The sequence below is a fragment of the Microchirus variegatus genome (assembly GCF_963457635.1).
Source record: "Microchirus variegatus genome assembly, chromosome: 5".
NCBI lineage: Eukaryota > Metazoa > Chordata > Actinopteri > Pleuronectiformes > Soleidae > Microchirus > Microchirus variegatus.
Genome location: NC_139806.1, coordinates 13,348,799 through 13,365,412, shown reverse-complemented (window position 1 = coordinate 13,365,412; position 16,614 = coordinate 13,348,799). Strand labels below are relative to the sequence as shown.

Genomic DNA, 16,614 nt, shown 5'->3' with positions numbered 1-16,614 from the left:
TGAGTCACTGGATTTCCTAATCAAACAGAGAAATGATGAAAATGGGGTCCTGGAATCGAACGATTATGTCTTTGCAAGACAGAACTCAAAGTCTCATCTACGTGGTTCAGATTGTTTGAGAAAATATGCCAATGCATGTGATGCAGAAAGGCCTGAAACACTCACATCAACTTACCTGAGAAAACATGTGGCCACATTGAGTCAAATCATGAACCTTAAAGACAATGAGTTGGATCAGTTAGCAAATTTCATGGGACATGATGTTCGCGTTCATCGCGAATACTACAGACTAACAGAGAACACGCTTCAGCTTGCCAAGATTAGCAAACTGCTAATGGCCATAGAATGTGGGACTGAGGTTTACAAAGGCAAATCGCTAGATGAAATCAGTTTAGACATAGAAGGTAAGTATGAAAGTAGTAAGTTACAGAGTATCGTTTGAAGTTTTTTATGTTGTGATGTGTGTTCTATCAAAACAGTTCCTCCAGCTTCACAAATAAGTGCTGAACAGACGTTTGAAGACCAATCTTCTGAACCAGAAGAAGAATATGATGGTAAGTTATTTTAGTTTTTAGTTATTTTACACATTTATTCACTTTATCCTCCATATGAGTATCACATGGCTGTTGGTGCCAATCCCAGCTGATTTAGGGTCACATCCTGGGGCCTGGGGAGTTAGTTAACCCTGAGATGAGGGAAACTCTGTTTTTTTTTGGTTTCAAAATGCCAGTTCGGCTCAACTCTGAGTCAGTTACCCTGGCAACATACTCTGTGAACCTAACTCAAGTCATAAACGTAGCGTTTTTGTTTCTTTTGAGTTATTTATTTTTGTTTCCAAAAATGTGCACTTTTACCTTTACAGCATCTGTCAGTATGATGACATTTTAATACTGACATGATATTACATTTATATTTTCTCTTGTAGAAGAAACACCGTCTGAGAGTCTGTTGGCAGAAACCTCATCTCCAAGACCAGACGAGCAGATAAAGCCTCAGGAAACAGGTAAACTCTTAGTAATTATCATTAATTTGCCCCTGCTCCTGTGTATTAACAGTTCAGTATTCTATAATTAATCCTTAATATGAATGACATTTTTATTTTGCATTGTAAGTTTGAGTGTATGTTACTTCTTTCTTTGTTAAAATAATACAGTTCTGTTTTTCTTCTTCCTGAAGAGTCCTCCAAAAAAAAGACATCAAAGCGGTCAAGATCATCATTCCAGGAATCATATGGTATGATCAGTGAAGGAGCATTATTATATGGCTATTATTGTATATATAATATATAAATGTGATAATTTGGGGTGATTTATGATCTGTTTTATTTTGTAGGAGAGACATCCATTCAACTTCCAGACACCTCAGCTCCAACTCCACCAAAAAAGCCTAAGAAGACTCAGAAAATAGGTAAACTCTTCTTCTGTCTTATTTGTCTCCTCCTGCTTTTGTGTATGATCACTTCTACAGTCTCCAATTACAACAAAACAAATAAAGGGAAAGTTCCAGGGTTTTGTGTAAATAAATCTTGCTTTGTAAGTGAATAGTACTGTAAAAAAAAAAAAGTGAAATATCATGCGTTTGTTACCTGCTCTCTCAGTTTGTCCACACACTTCAGCTGCATCTTCATGAAGCATGTGACGCTGTGCTGTGATTGTGGTGTAAGGGATGGAATGTTAGGTGGACAGAAACAGCTGCTGGGCTCAGGGTTCTGGATTATGATTAGTCTATTGTGGCAAAGTACATATTACTCTCTTCTGCATCAAAACCAACTTGTGGGGTTAAAAATACACTTTTACAGTATGTTTCACCAGGATGTTCTAGGAAACACAACATTTCAGAATTACAAATCAGCTGCACTCACTATGTGTCTTATGTTCTTTTCTAAATGTCAGGTGTGGATCCACAAACCGTACCTCCCAAAAAAGGCCAACGGAGATCTTGGACATCTGCAGAAAAACAGGCAGTATGGAAGCATCTTGGCAAATACATGACTCTGCAAAGAGTTCCAGGTAAAGAGATCTGTGATGAGGCCATTGACAAAGAGCCAGATCTCTCCAGGCGCGATTGGAGAGATGTGAAAAACTATGTGTACAATTATATTGTATCATCCAGACGTAAACAGCTGTAGTTTTGTTTAGTTTTTTTCTGGTTGAACAGAGGTTGTAAATGTACCCAAATGTTGGTGCCTGTAAGCACTTTGACAGTCGCAGGACTTAAAATGCTGATAGCAAATTGTTTTATTACTGAGTTTGTTCTACAGTAATCAATGGTGCTAAAAAATTTTAAGTGAAGTTGAAGTTGAAAAAGTGAAGTGATGAGATGGTGAAGTGGTGAAGTGATGAGATGGTGAAGTGGTGAAGTGATGAGATGGTGAAGTGGTGAAGTGATGAGATGGTGAAGTGATGATGTGATGAGATGGTGAAGTGGTGAAGTGATGAGATGGTGAAGTGGTGAAGTGATGAGATGGTGAAGTGGTGAAGTGATGAGATGGTGAAGTGGTGAAGTGATGAGATGGTGAAGTGATGAGGTGGTGAAGTGATGAGATGGTGAAGTGGTGAAGTGATGAGATGGTGAAGTGATGAGATGGTGAAGTGGTGAAGTGATGAGATGGTGAAGTGGTGAAGTGATGAGATGGTGAAGTGATGATGTGATGAGATGGTGAAGTGATGAGATGGTGAAGTGGTGAAGTGATGAGATGGTGAAGTGGTGAAGTGTTGAGATGGTGAAGTGGTGAAGTGATGAGATGGTGAATTGGTGAAGTGATGAGATGGTGAAGTGGTGAAAATTTTTTCATGTATTAATTTTTTTCATTGTTTGTTTACCTCCTCTTTTATAATGAGATGATCCTTGTGAAGGGAACATTATGGTTTTCCCATAAGTGATGTTAGTTTATCAAAGACACTTCCTTTGTGAAGTGTGATCTTTATCATTAAATGATGTTTGATGTTACTGATAGAGTGATTTGTGTTATTTTTCTCATACTTTTTGGAGCTGCAACAATTAATATATTAATTGATTACTAAATTAATTGTTAATTGTTTAACTATTTTGAATAAGTGATTAAATCAGAATATGAGAGAAATCAAATTAAATTAAATGACATTTTTAGGACCAAGCTCAATTATTAAAAATAAATAAATAAGCAACATATTGATTAAGTTGCAGCTCAAATAAAGTGATTAGAGTTGATTCAGTACTTAATATCTCTATTAGCTACTTACATGGTAGCTAATACATGTGGTATTTTACATGTGATAGAAAACTCATCCTGTAATTAAAAAATACTTGTGGCATCATAAGAAACCCACAGATTAGTCAGTATTATTATTATTATTATTATTTAAAATAGATGTGTTACTTTGGCTGTGAATCATGGACTTTTTTCAGTAAACAAACCTTAAAGTACAGTAAAAAAAAAAAAAGTACAAGTTGTCTTCAGAATAAGTAGTGGAAGTGTTTACAATTAACCTAAAATTAATTTATATATAAAAAATTAATTATATGTATTGAGTACAGTATTTCAGGTGTGAAACTTCACTAATCAACTACTATAATAAAGATTAATATATTTGTAGAGATCCCTGCTCCACTGTTCTAAAAACCTACAAACAAATACATGTGCGTATGTTAAAGTCTGCCTAGCAACAGTCACCGGTCCACACAAGTGCAGCAGAAAACTTTTTTTGCTTTTCTTTGAGTGTTTTCGAATCTGAAGTGAGATTCTTGCTCTCTACTCCCATCTAGTGAAGGATTTGATTTTTGCACATTTCTAGCTACAGTGGAAGTGGTGGTCCACACAATGACTACTGAGAACGTGGTCCACACAATGTGGTAAAGACATGTATGTGTGTGTGTGTGTGTGTGTGTGTGTATTTGTAGGTTGTGTGCACCAACTGTCAAACAAACCTATCTTTGTGAGGACATGTTGGCTGCTCCACACAACTTTAATGAGTTTTGTGAAGATTAAGACCTACTTTTCGGGTTTTAGTGTCCTCACAAAGAATGTAAAACCAGTGTGTGTGTGTGTGTGTGTGTGTGTGTTAGAGTTAGAAAGACTTGAATTAAACTGGAATTAATGACAGATACCCATTACCCATACTATCTATCTATCTATCTATCTATCTATCTATCTATCTATCTATCTATCTATCTATCTATCTATCTATCTATCTATCTATCTATCTATCTATCTATCTATCTATCTAGAATGGTAGTACTTTATGTAATAGTACTACCATTACTATCGTAGTACGATAGTAATGGTATTATGGTTTTACTGTAATATTATTATGGTTATACCATAATAATATGGTTATACCTTCTTATTTCTATTATTTCTTTAAAAAAAAAAACATGGTAATAGTGTTTTCTATTACATTTTCTGTTGCTATTACCAAGCTGATAACTTGATTACTATAGACATAAAATAATATTACGCTGTTAATATACCTACTGTTTACATTACAGTAACTACATGGTAAGTATTACCTTTTTTTTGAAGAGCTGCTTCTTTATGTCAAACAGTGTTTTCAGCAAGTGTTTATCCCAGTTTATTACTACTACTTAACAAGCAGGGCAGTTCATTCCTCTCCATCAGTGGCTAATGCATATTGTCTTTATGTTTTCTTTCTCTTCAGGCAACATCAGAAATACAGAGCGACTGAGCTATGACAAGCAGCAGAGCTACAAGATTATGGTTACGGCCTTTGACTGTGGTCAGAAAAGAGCCAAGGAGGACGTGGCCGTGCATATTGATGTCAAGCCTGTCTGCAAACCTGGATGGCAAGGTCGGAATCTTTTTACAAATAAAAAAAAAAGAAATAGGCTGAAATATTTGCAGTGTGCCTTAAAGTAACACAATGCAGGATTTGCTGTTTGGTATTGGGAGTACGCAGTGTCTGCTATAATGTTATAGTTCTTTTTGTGGCACGCGCCTGAAACCGGAAGTTACTTGGTTCTAGTGCAGGAGATGCAGACCGTTCTCTGCCTTTGAAAGTTAAAATCCTACATTGTGTTGCTTTAATTTACATTCGAGTACTTGACAGAAATGCATGTATTTCTACGTCAGTGTGAAGTGCACTGACATGTTGTTTCAACGTTGCTGAAGTAACACCCTCACATTTGAAGCAGGAAGTTCGGCGCAGTTTTGGTACATTTCCTACCCCTTGAGGGAACGCTTTCATTTTAGAGTGAACGTCTCTTGAGGAAATCAGACGACCTGACAGAAACCTCCGAAGGGAAAGCGGACTTGAGATATAACATGCCAGCAAACTTGGCATTCGAGCCAGTCCGTCTCCCCCGCTGCTCCACCTGTCAGCTCTGCAGCATCTCAAGAGTCAGGAATGAAAGTAGAAGACAGAGAAAGATAAAGCTGGATGGAGGGGGGGGGGGGGTTGGGAATCGGAAAGATAAAGAAATGTATTCTCGCAGTCTTAAAAAGTGTGGGTAGAATATGGGTTGACCAGAATAAATCTTATTCTTATCTTATTCGCTCAGTAAAATGAAATGTGATCTTCCAGAAGAAGGTTATATCTGCATTTATTTATTAACCCAGCACTTTACAAATGCTGTGGTAAATCTATAGCCAAACAATACACTAACACATTATTGCTATTCAAATGTAATTTTGCCAATCCTTTTCATGCACACTGTGCCTCACTTTCTTCTGTTTGAGTGATGTCCAGTTCTTGCACATTTTTGCCTTAAGTGTCTTAAAGCTTAAGTCCATATTTGGGTGCCTGTATCCTTGGAAATACACATAAAAAATGCAGATTATTTCATCTGGACTTGATGAAATAACTCTCTGGCGTTCATGTCAATATCTGACTTGCCCACCTGCATGATTGTTGTGATAATGTTGTAGTGCTTTCTGACAGGCGATTGAGATTTGATGTAGTCAGGGTCAATGAAGCCATGCTTCAAGCACTCTGTCCTCCACCCTCTCTTCCACCCTCTCTTCCACTCTCTCCTTCACTCTCTCCTCAACTCTCTTCTCCACTCTCTTCTCCACTCTCTCCTCCACTCTCTCAGAGACAGCAGACAGCATGGAGTGGAGTTACTCAGTTGCATTGGTCACGTATGTAGCTTGCTCTTGCCAGCTTTTTCACTTACTGTAGATAATAATAATAATAATAACTAGAAAAGCACTCGGAGAACACAGACCTCCGCTAAGGCAGCTCAGTGCCTACATAATACACCCTGCCAGCGCGCTGCGTCTACGGATCACAACCATTTTTAATCACTTGTTCCTGGTTCCATCTCGGATATTTCCTGAAAATTTCATCCAAATCCGTCCGCGACTTTTTGAGTTATGTTGCTAACAGACAGACAAACAGACAGACAGACAGATGGCAAAAACATATACCTGACAGAGGTCAATAATAATAATTACATTCCCTCACACTCTCCATTACAGTATGCTAAAAACATCTAAGTAATAGTGTGTTAAATAGAATCACTGCTTCTTTTATATCCCACACACTTTGTTGTTACTAAGATATTACTTTGATTACCATAGAAATAAAGTGGTTTATAGAACACTGTGTATGCAAAGATGCAACTTAAGGTGCTTTACATGTGTAAATGAAAGCAAATAATGTGACTTTCCTATTATTATAATAAATATATTTTATAAAGTGTTCCCCTATTTATGCAATAAACATTCCTATAATCAGGTTAGAGCAGAAGTGCAGAGTTTGTAGCCTGAGAGGCGGAAAGAGGAACTTAAAACAGCCTAAGTGAGCAAATCTTCTCCTCGGTGTTTACACAGTTATTCAAACAATGAAATCTAAATGGGCAAAAATATTTGATAAAGAGATAATGTATGTCATGACCTTATATCAGCCAGTACCCTGTAGCTCAGACAGAGGATAAAACATCATTTAAATTCCACTTGTGGTGTCTTCAGTGGCCATGGTATAAGTGCACACATGACAGTTTGATAATATAATAACAAGGTGTACAAATTGTGCTTTTATTAGGGAAGAAAATCCCACATGACCAAGCCTTAACAGAGATGATAGACAAGATCCATCAGTCCAAGGAGACTGTGTAGTGAAAATGTCATGAAGACCAGTTGTTTAGACTTTAGGGAAGGGGAAATGTCAGTATACGTCACTGAGGAATAGAGGGACTGAAAATTGGTCTGAAATGGCATGCAGCATTTTATAAAATGTCGTCATCATGAAGCGATACAGACACCGTTGATTTCTGTAAATGGGATGAAAGTGTTTAAGAGTGGAAGGTACGCATATTCATTTTTGATCTTTTTAAAAAAACTGCGATGGATTAAAATAGAAACAAAAAAACGACAAAAAAAAGCGCTTGATCTTGAAAGTTCGAGCTCTGACTGAGGCTGACTCACGTGCCATCGTGCCCTGCTCGCATCTCCATCAATGTTGCATGATACTTTGCATTTTGACTCATAAAGGAGGAACCACGCCGCATAATCCACTTGTAAAACCATTAACCTCTCGTAGCCTGGAGCTATGAATAAAACATAATGCACTGACGCACACAAATATCAAGTCCGCGCATAACCTCATTTATCATCTGTATGTAAAGGTCAGCAGTGCCTCCATCTGCTACGGCTTTTTTTTTTTTTAACACAGGGCTCCTTGACATGAGCGGAGGCTAAATATGTCTTGCTCCACCTTAGATTCCGCCTATTTATTCACATGCCATTTTTCTTTTTTTAATGTTTTTTTTTTCTTTTTTTTAAAGTTCATATTATATTGTGTGGGCTTGGCGACAGCTCGAATGGTCAGAATCATGCACAAGAATCCTCTTTCTCTCTCTCACACACACACACACACACACTGAGGATAAATATCAGACCTGTATAATGTAAATGTAACACCAGCCAACTGGACTGACAGTTCCAAGGAGGGGGACACCTTTCTCTTCCAGATCTGCCGTGTTACTGCAACATTTCTCTCTACCACTGACTTTTACGGGATTATTATGGGCCTACAAATATTAGAACATCAAATGTTCCTCTTTTTGCTTTTTTGTGGGCAGCCCCAATAATGCTTTAAATGTATTATAGAAAACTAAAGTCGGCAAGGAAAACAGAAGGTCGACGGTGAACCAATTACATACGAGTAGTTTTAAGATTGCGTGACAGATGTAGATGTCTGTAGATGTCTTCAGAGAAAGGCTAAGTGAAAAGTTTCACTGAGGCGAACAAGAATATGACAAGCCAGCACTTTTAATTTATGTATTAACATTGCATTTTATAGTACATTTTGTGTTCATTTATACCCTGATTGACATTGTTAGTATGCCTTAGCCACACATATCTTTATCTACACTACCAGTCAAAAGTTTGGACACACTGCAGAGTGAAGGCAAACGGGCCAACAAGTGCTCAGAATGTCTGGGAACTCCTTCAAGCCTGTTGGAAAACCTTTCAGTTGACAACCTCATGAAGCTAATTGAGAGAATGCTGAGTGTACAAAGCAGTAATCAAAGCAAAGAGTGGCTACTTAGAGGAATCTAAATCATGAAACATATTGAGACTTATTTCACACTTTATAATTCCATATGTGTTCATTCATAGTTTTGATGCCTTCAGTGAGAATCTACAATGTAAATAGTGCAAATAAAGAAAAACAAATGAGTAGATGTGTCCAAAACTTTTGACTAGTAGTTAATATCTATCTATCTATCTATCTATCTATCTATCTATCTATCTATCTATCTATCTATCTATCTATCTATCTATCTATCTATCTATCTATCTATCTATCTATCTATCTATCTATCTATCTATCTATCTATCTATCTATCATCTGTCCATCCATCAATCCATCAGGTGCCATGTTCACATACAGTGACAAAGCCATGATGAATTGATGCTATATAATAAACAGGACTGGGCAATTTGGCCAAAAACATTATCATAACATCATTATTTTATTATATTCTTTACTCTTTTTTTTGCAATAAAATGGCAGATAATCAAAGATTAAGTGTTGAATTTGTTGAAAGTGTTGAAGTTGATTTCTTCATGGACAGGAAACAACAAACACTTGTTAAACAGAGAATAATGGATGCACACAACTGCAGGTTAGAAACATCTCATTATTATGAGACAGTTTTTTATCATGTGTTGTGTGTGTTTGCACAATGCATACATCAAATCAATATAGTAAACCTTTATCATGTTGATATTGAAGACAATGATGTTGTGGCGGGCACTCAGGGGTGTGTTCTCTCACCCAGTTGGGTTGTGGGTAAGGGCGTGTTCCCAGTACTGTTATCCCTGTGGAGTCTATGGAATAAACCTGGTTAAACTCACTGCCACAATGTCGCCATTTATATTGTTATTGAATTATTACCCAGACCTACTGATAAAAAAATAAATCAATACTATTTTCAAAGCATTGACCACATATTTATCCGTAAAGGTTGGAGCAAACGTGTGGACTATGAACCAGGAACTGGGAGCAAGCAGCTGTTCCCCAAGATGCACCTGGAAACCTGTGGCGGTCCTCTGTCCGGTATGAAGGCCATGGTGGAGCTGCAGACCAATCACATCGGGAAAGGCTGCGACCGTGAAACCTACTCTGAGAAGTCTCTGCAAAAGCTCTGCGGTAAGGACAAAGAAGTGAAACAGTGATGTAATGAAACGTCGCGTAGAACAAGCGAGGTGATTGTCATGCTTTAAGGGCGCAAAGAGGAGAAATAATAATGAGGAGTAAGGGGAAAAAAAGAAGAAATTATATTTTTTTATTCTAATTTGAGTTCCAAATTCATATCAAACTATGACATGTTTTACTTCACTCTTAGAAATAAAAGTGCGAAGTAGAACCATATAAGGTTCTTCAGCTTGTTCTCGTAGGAGAACCCTTTTTGGCTCCAGAACATTTTTATAAAGGTTCCACCAGGAACCCTTTTGGAGGGTTCCACCAAGAACCCTTTTAAAATCCTTTATTCAGGAAAGGGGTTTCAAAGGGTTCTCTTTGATTCTTACTGGAACCATTAGTGTTACCAAGAACACTTGAAAAACCCTTTCTTCAGGAAAATGGTTCCAAGTAGAACCTCAGCCCTTGTAGAAGGACCCTTTTGGAACCCTTATTTCTAAGAGTGTGCTTCCCATTTAAACTCAAAAGGTAGCACAAAAGGTAAGGAAATGTGCGTTTGGTAGATTATTTTTTGTTGTAACCCAATGCCAAACAGCTTATTCTGCTATCGTTTGGTGTGGTTTATTGGATTGGATGATCGAAGTCTGAAGAAGCAAGACATATTAGCAATTGAATAATTGATTAATTTAACAGACAGGGGCCTCAGTAGCATGTGGATGAACCATACACAGTCCTCCTCCTCCTCATGCTGGTCACCAGCTTGTTCACACACTGCTGTGGGATATAATGTCAGTCACATTTCTTTTGATATAAGTGGATGGGAGCTTCAATGTGTCTGCAGGGAACACACATTTAAATTTCACACACCACCATAAAAAAACTGGTATTTGGAAGTAGAAACCTTGTCTGTTACCCCAAATACACATACTGAACTCTCATACAGTGTTAGCAAGCAGCTCCTGTACAGGTTTATTTTCCGTGGAGGTGTTTTGACAGTGTCTTGTCTTATGATTGGCACATCCAGGTGCAGCATCTGGCAGCACTGACCTGCTCCCGGCCCCCAGCCTTTCCACAAACTGGACGGCGACTCTGCTGACGGACAGCGGACGAGACAGCGATCTGATCTACAGGTTTGACGGGCGTCAGGCTGCCAACGTTCCGGATCACGTGGTGCCCCAAAACCTAACAGACCAGTTCACCATAGCGACCTGGATGAAACATGGGCCCAGTCTAGGCGTCAGAGCTGAGAAGGAAACCTTACTGTGTAACTCTGACAAGACGGGTGAGGACATTATGTCACATCTGTTAACATGCACAACAACACCTAAATGTTAGATATACAACCTGGAACTAAACTTTATCATCAGTGTTTTATTTGACCTTTGATTTTCCCATATTTTAGCAGCAATGTGCTTTTACTGTGGAAGTGCTAAAAAATTATTAGCTTTAGGGCCCTTGTAATAAAATGTAAAACTTCCATACTTTGAGTTCCTCTGCAAAGAGGACACAGGGTTTCAAACTCACCACAGAGCATTTAGTCTGGTCAATAGATGGCCAGTCAACTGAAAAAGGGTTAAATGTTTTTTTTTTTAAGCAGCATTTCCATAAAGGTTGGTTCTATGATCTTAAAATTAAATATTATAATATTTCAAAGTTTCAAAATATAATTGTTTTGACTAGGAATGATATGTAGTTCACAACAAAAAATAATTTATTGTGCAAAATGAATCTGCAAATAATAAAAAAGAACATAAAGCAAGAGACCCCTGCCATAGAAACTCTCCTTTTAAAATAAGTATTTCTGCATCTGAAAACAACAAGACTGATGTACACATTTAATTATGTCGACCTATTATTTATAGGCCGTATTGCTTCGTCCTACGGTATCGAATGTAGAACTCTATTTAATGGTTGTGTAACCGTGTCTGTCTGCGATGTGTCTGTTGCAGAGATGAACCGCCACCATTACTCTCTGTACGTGCACAACTGCCGTTTGGTGTTCCTGCTCAGGAGAGATTTCACTCTGGTCGACACTTTCAGACCTGCAGAGTTCCACTGGAAACTGGAGCAGGTGAGGAGTGTGTGTGTGTGTGTGTGTGTGTGTTGTGTGTGTGTGTGTGTGTGTGTGTGTGTGTTGTGTGAGTGTGTTCCAGGTATTACTCTATTATGTTGCTAAATCTGTCCACACAAGTCACATTATGGGGACAAATGCACGTCCCCATGAGGGTGAGGTTAGCGTTAGATTAAGGTTAGTGTTAGGGTTAGATCGGTAGTAATGATTATGGTTTGAGTAAGTCGCCAGGAACAAGACTGTGTGTGTGTGTGTTTGTGTGTACCAGTAGAACAGGGGACTTCGGTGTGGCTACACACCCACAAAGAGGGGACTCCCCGTTGAACAGGGGACATCTTTCAAAGTCCCCTGTTCATCATGCTTTTAAATCAATCTAAAATCATGTCTAAGACTCTCTGGTAATTTTTTTTTAATATTAAGCAAAGTGGGGACTTTAAAGTGTGCGAGTGTTAAAACCCATACTCAGCAGTGCCCCTGCTGCCTGGAGAAGGAATTTAAACACCTCATTCACACACGTCGTTTCTCTGTGTGTGTGTGTGAGTGTGTGTGTGTGACTGACCTGGTCTATGTCCAATTTGAGTGCAAACCTAAATTCATGTTTATTTTCAGCAGTAGGTGAAGGGCTGTCATTGTTTGTATGGTGAAGGTAGAGGCAATATCCTAATTAATGAAGGATGTCCATCACTTTGTTTTGCTTCCTGCAGAAGATAACAGGTTCCACTCAAAGTGGAAATTCTGTTTAGTTGAGTGGGTAATTGCTCACCCAGCAGCATATCTCGATTATCTGTCAATGCTTCTGGAAAGTTGTCGCACTAATTTGCAGTGATGCTTACAATGTTTTCAGCTTTGTAGAAAGCCCTTGAAAGGAACATATGCACCTTAGGAGGTTCCTTTAACTTTAACTTTCCTTTAACTAACTAAAAAAGATATTATAATAATGTATTTTTTTCAGCGATTGATACCAACCCTAAATGTAAAAATTAAAGATTGATGTGTGACAGTGAAATGCATTTAAAGATATCGAAGTGTAGAGTCAGACACCGGTTAGATAAATGGTTGCACAGAAGAAAATCTATATTCGAGAGGGAAAATCTTACTGATAAAAGAAATAAAAATCATTAACGGTAATGATGATAATCTAATGAACTTTCTGGTACAGATTTCTCTCCCTTTTCTAAGTCTCCCCATGTCACTTATACTAAATAGTAGATGTAAATATAATCTAAATGTTTGCCCTTGGGATACAACAACATACATTATTTATCTGCCTCACGCTGATATTATTAGAAAATGCTTCACCGTCACTGCAAACTCTCAAGAGTTGTTCTCACCAGCAGATGATGGGAGATTTGTATTTTCTGTGTCTGCTCATGCATAATGTGAGTGTGCATTTACATTTTATGTCACCTGGTGCCGACTACTTTTACTTTGGAGTTTTATCTCGTGTTTGCACGCAAAAATCACTCTGTGTTTTCTTGTCACTTCCTCGCTTGGCGCTGTTGTGTACCTTTCAGCCGGAGAGCTGTTTGTTGTGAGTCACAGGTACAACAAAATGGATTTTTTTTTTTCTTTTTCATGTGTACTTTACCCAAGCAGGAAGCTATTTATTCTGGGTTAAAGGTAGATTGAAAAGTGTTTTTCTCATTCCAGTGCCCTTCTCTCCTGAGGCCTTCAGAGGTTGTGTTTTCTTAGCAAACAACCCCAAGACAGTGTTGTATTTCTTTACCCGTTCAGCTTCTTCTCACTCTCTCATTGTCTCGCTCTCATTCTCTGACTCTGTCACTCATTTTTCTCCCACTCTCTCCCTGACAGTCGAGAATGGGAACCCCATTTGCTCCTTTGGTTGGATCTTATAGAGTCACAGAGGAAACTTGCAGTGCAGTCAAAGAGAATTTGTCGAGTTCCTCATTAGTACAAATCACTTGTGAAGAGACTGGAGGATAACAGGAGAAATTACATCACAGTCGTACAAATGTGCAGAGTAAGGTTGACTTCACACGAGAGGATGATTGTACGGAGCCCCAGACATGACATGGGGGGGAAAAGACTCTAATTTGTGGCCATGAAATAGGTATAACGTGTGCATGAAATACTGATTCATTATTTTAATATCATTCCCATGAATTACCCTGGGGCTGAAGCTGCACGATGGACAGAGATTGTGTTATTTTTACATGTTTTATTTTAGGTTGGGAATAAGTTACAAAGATATTCTCAGAAGCCTGACATTAAAAGGCTTCATCATTACTGAAGTTCAGTAAAGTTAGAAAGATATTCACAGATTCAAACTTCCACGATCAGTGGCATTGTACTTTGTACAAGAGTCGTCTTCCGAGCTGGAGAAACTACATTGATCTGTACGTGCAGTCATCAGTGAGACCGGAGCACAGGGACCGTCTACAAAGTGCAGCACCAGAAAGAAAAAAACAATATGTATACATTTTTTTAAATATTCAATACCTACATCAGGAAACGGCTTACTGCCTTCACACTTGCATCACACTTCACTGCAAAGAAATATGCTTTTACGTATTTTCTTTCAATATTTATTCATAATTATTGTCAAATTTGTTGTGTCATTAAACTGTAAATGTCACAGTGGTACTGTATATACAATACGATACAACTTTGTTTGTCAGTTTGTGCTGAAATTCTTTTTGCATTACATGATACTACACCACTCAGCTTATATATTACATGTAATAATATATATATTTATATACATTTTTTAATTATTAATAAATAATAGCGTAGTGTCTACGTAACTATGATTCGAAATATGTTTTGCATGTTTTTCAACAGTGTTTCGTTTAAATGTTGTTGAAGTTTTGAATCTCTGAGTATCTTTCTAACTTCACTTTAGTGTCACAGGTTCTAGCGAGGGTTCGCTCCATTTGCTTCCCCAGCTGTCCAAGTTGTTGATGGGAAAGATACCAAATTCACAAATTAGTATTTCGTGCACACGTTATACCTATTTCGTGGCCCCTAATTAGAGTTTTTCCTCCCATGTCATGTCTGGGGCTCTGAATGATTGGAGCCATTGATAGCTCAATTTGCTCCTGCAAACAAATACAGGAAAGCTACCTGATCGGTTCAATCTGAACATATTATCAGGCCAATTTATCCTGTAGTGTGAGAGTTTACAGACACGATCCATACATTACAGCCATTACAAAGGGACAATCATATCAAACATGTTTGTGGGAAAAAGGTGGAAAAGTACAGAACATCAGTGAAACTGATTTAATTCATTTTGGTTGGTGTTTGGAAGGTTTATAGGCCATGTCTTCCTGCTGAGTTGGAGCATTACAACCAAAGGAGAAACTGATGTTTCTCTCTTTTGTAGTTCAGTCAGACAACTCGCGTTTGAACGGTAGAATGGTTCTTGCATCACAATACAAATGGTTTTCGTTTTAGCACCCAGGATCCTATCTAATCGATCCCCACAGATATGGTTGCATTGACTTATTGGGATGTGATGAGCAAACATCTTAAAGCCTCAGTTGGAGCCCGGAGGTGGCCTAACAAGACAATGGATCTCTTTTAGACTGGCAGCTAGAGAGAGAGACTGCCGTGGGCATGGACTGAATTGTTGCTCTTTTACAAAACAGTTTGTCCTTTGGGGGAAAAATCCTGAATTTAATTCATTCCTCAGAGGGTCAAACACTCTGAACGGATAGACTGGAATGCACCCCAAGGAGTAATAAAGTATTCTGATTGTGTTAAGCGCCCTGTCGAGGGTTATTCTGAGAAATAACAAACATGCAGACTGTTTACGTTTTTCAGAAATACTACAAATGCTTCTAACTGCAACTTCCCTTTGTTTACATGACCTTTTTCCAAATATAAAAGCTACCTAAAAGCTATACTGTATGTACTGAAGCAGTTTAGAGTAAAAATAATAAATAAATACATTGAAATAAATTATTTATTTATTGGCATACATATCATATCACAAAAGTAGAATTTTTATCCAATGCTATATTATTATTTGAAGTTATTTAGTAGTATTGTACTTACTTACATACGTACTATACATAGTAGTATTGCATTTATTTATTGTGATTCTTGACAAAGAACATAGGATAAAATCCATGAGAAGAAATATATATATATATATATACACACATATAGTTTTAAACGCACAATATGTCATTTTTTGCTTATCGGGGTCTCTCAATCAAATCAGTAACAAAAGACAGTTTGACATTGGGAAGCAGACATTTTTCATTTTGTTTGATTTTATTTCTTTATATATTAAAAAAATAATAATAATAATAATATCACAACTAATTATATAGATCCTTGTTCGTATTCTGTAATCTGGATTTTAAAACACATATTGTGTAGTTTCTTTACCTTGGAGATGAACACATTTTGACCTTTTTCTTTGTAACTCACTGCTTTTATGTGAGCATTACAGATATAACATATATTTTAAATTATATACGACTCCTTTGTTGTGCATTAATAACTGGAGCAGACAGAGGCCAAACGAAGAATAAGAGCTGCTCTATTACTTAGTGTTGAATAATGAGAAAAGGGTTTGGTGGAAAGAACAAATAGGGAAAAAGAGTGACTATAGGCTGTCACAGCTGCTTCTTACTGTCCTTGTTCCTCCAGCACTTAGCAAGGACACTTACTTGGCTTCCTTGGCAACTCCATTTAGCTCTATTGATTTTGCTATTCTCACCCCGAGAGGGGAGCGGCAGAGAAGGGTGAAGGAAAGGTGGCAAAGCGGGGGTGATGGAGAAGGAGGCTTCTATTTTCCGTGTCGATTGAACACTGTGACGGAATGTCACTGTCAAGAACCTTGGCGTATGTGTAAACACATTCATACAATAACAGCACATCCATTTCCCTCTCTATTTCAGCCTTTGTAATGGACTAAAGGATGGATCACTCCACTTAACATGGACATTATTCACTGAGAGGAACAGTATCAGTTCAATCCAG

General features: G+C 37.8%; 1 protein-coding gene across 1 annotated transcript in view; it reads left to right on the top strand.

Moving 5' to 3' along the window:
- Positions 1-16,614, top strand: part of LOC310927231 (calsyntenin-2-like) — a gene marked incomplete at both ends in the record, with an annotated part of 154,872 nt that overhangs the window by 121,651 nt on the left and 16,607 nt on the right. Inside the window, 4 exons of the mRNA XM_083889526.1 lie at positions 4,638-4,787; positions 9,411-9,596; positions 10,612-10,869; positions 11,537-11,658. Coding sequence (XP_083745652.1) covers positions 4,638-4,787; positions 9,411-9,596; positions 10,612-10,869; positions 11,537-11,658 — 716 coding nt within the window. The remainder of the gene's footprint in view (positions 1-4,637; positions 4,788-9,410; positions 9,597-10,611; positions 10,870-11,536; positions 11,659-16,614) is intronic.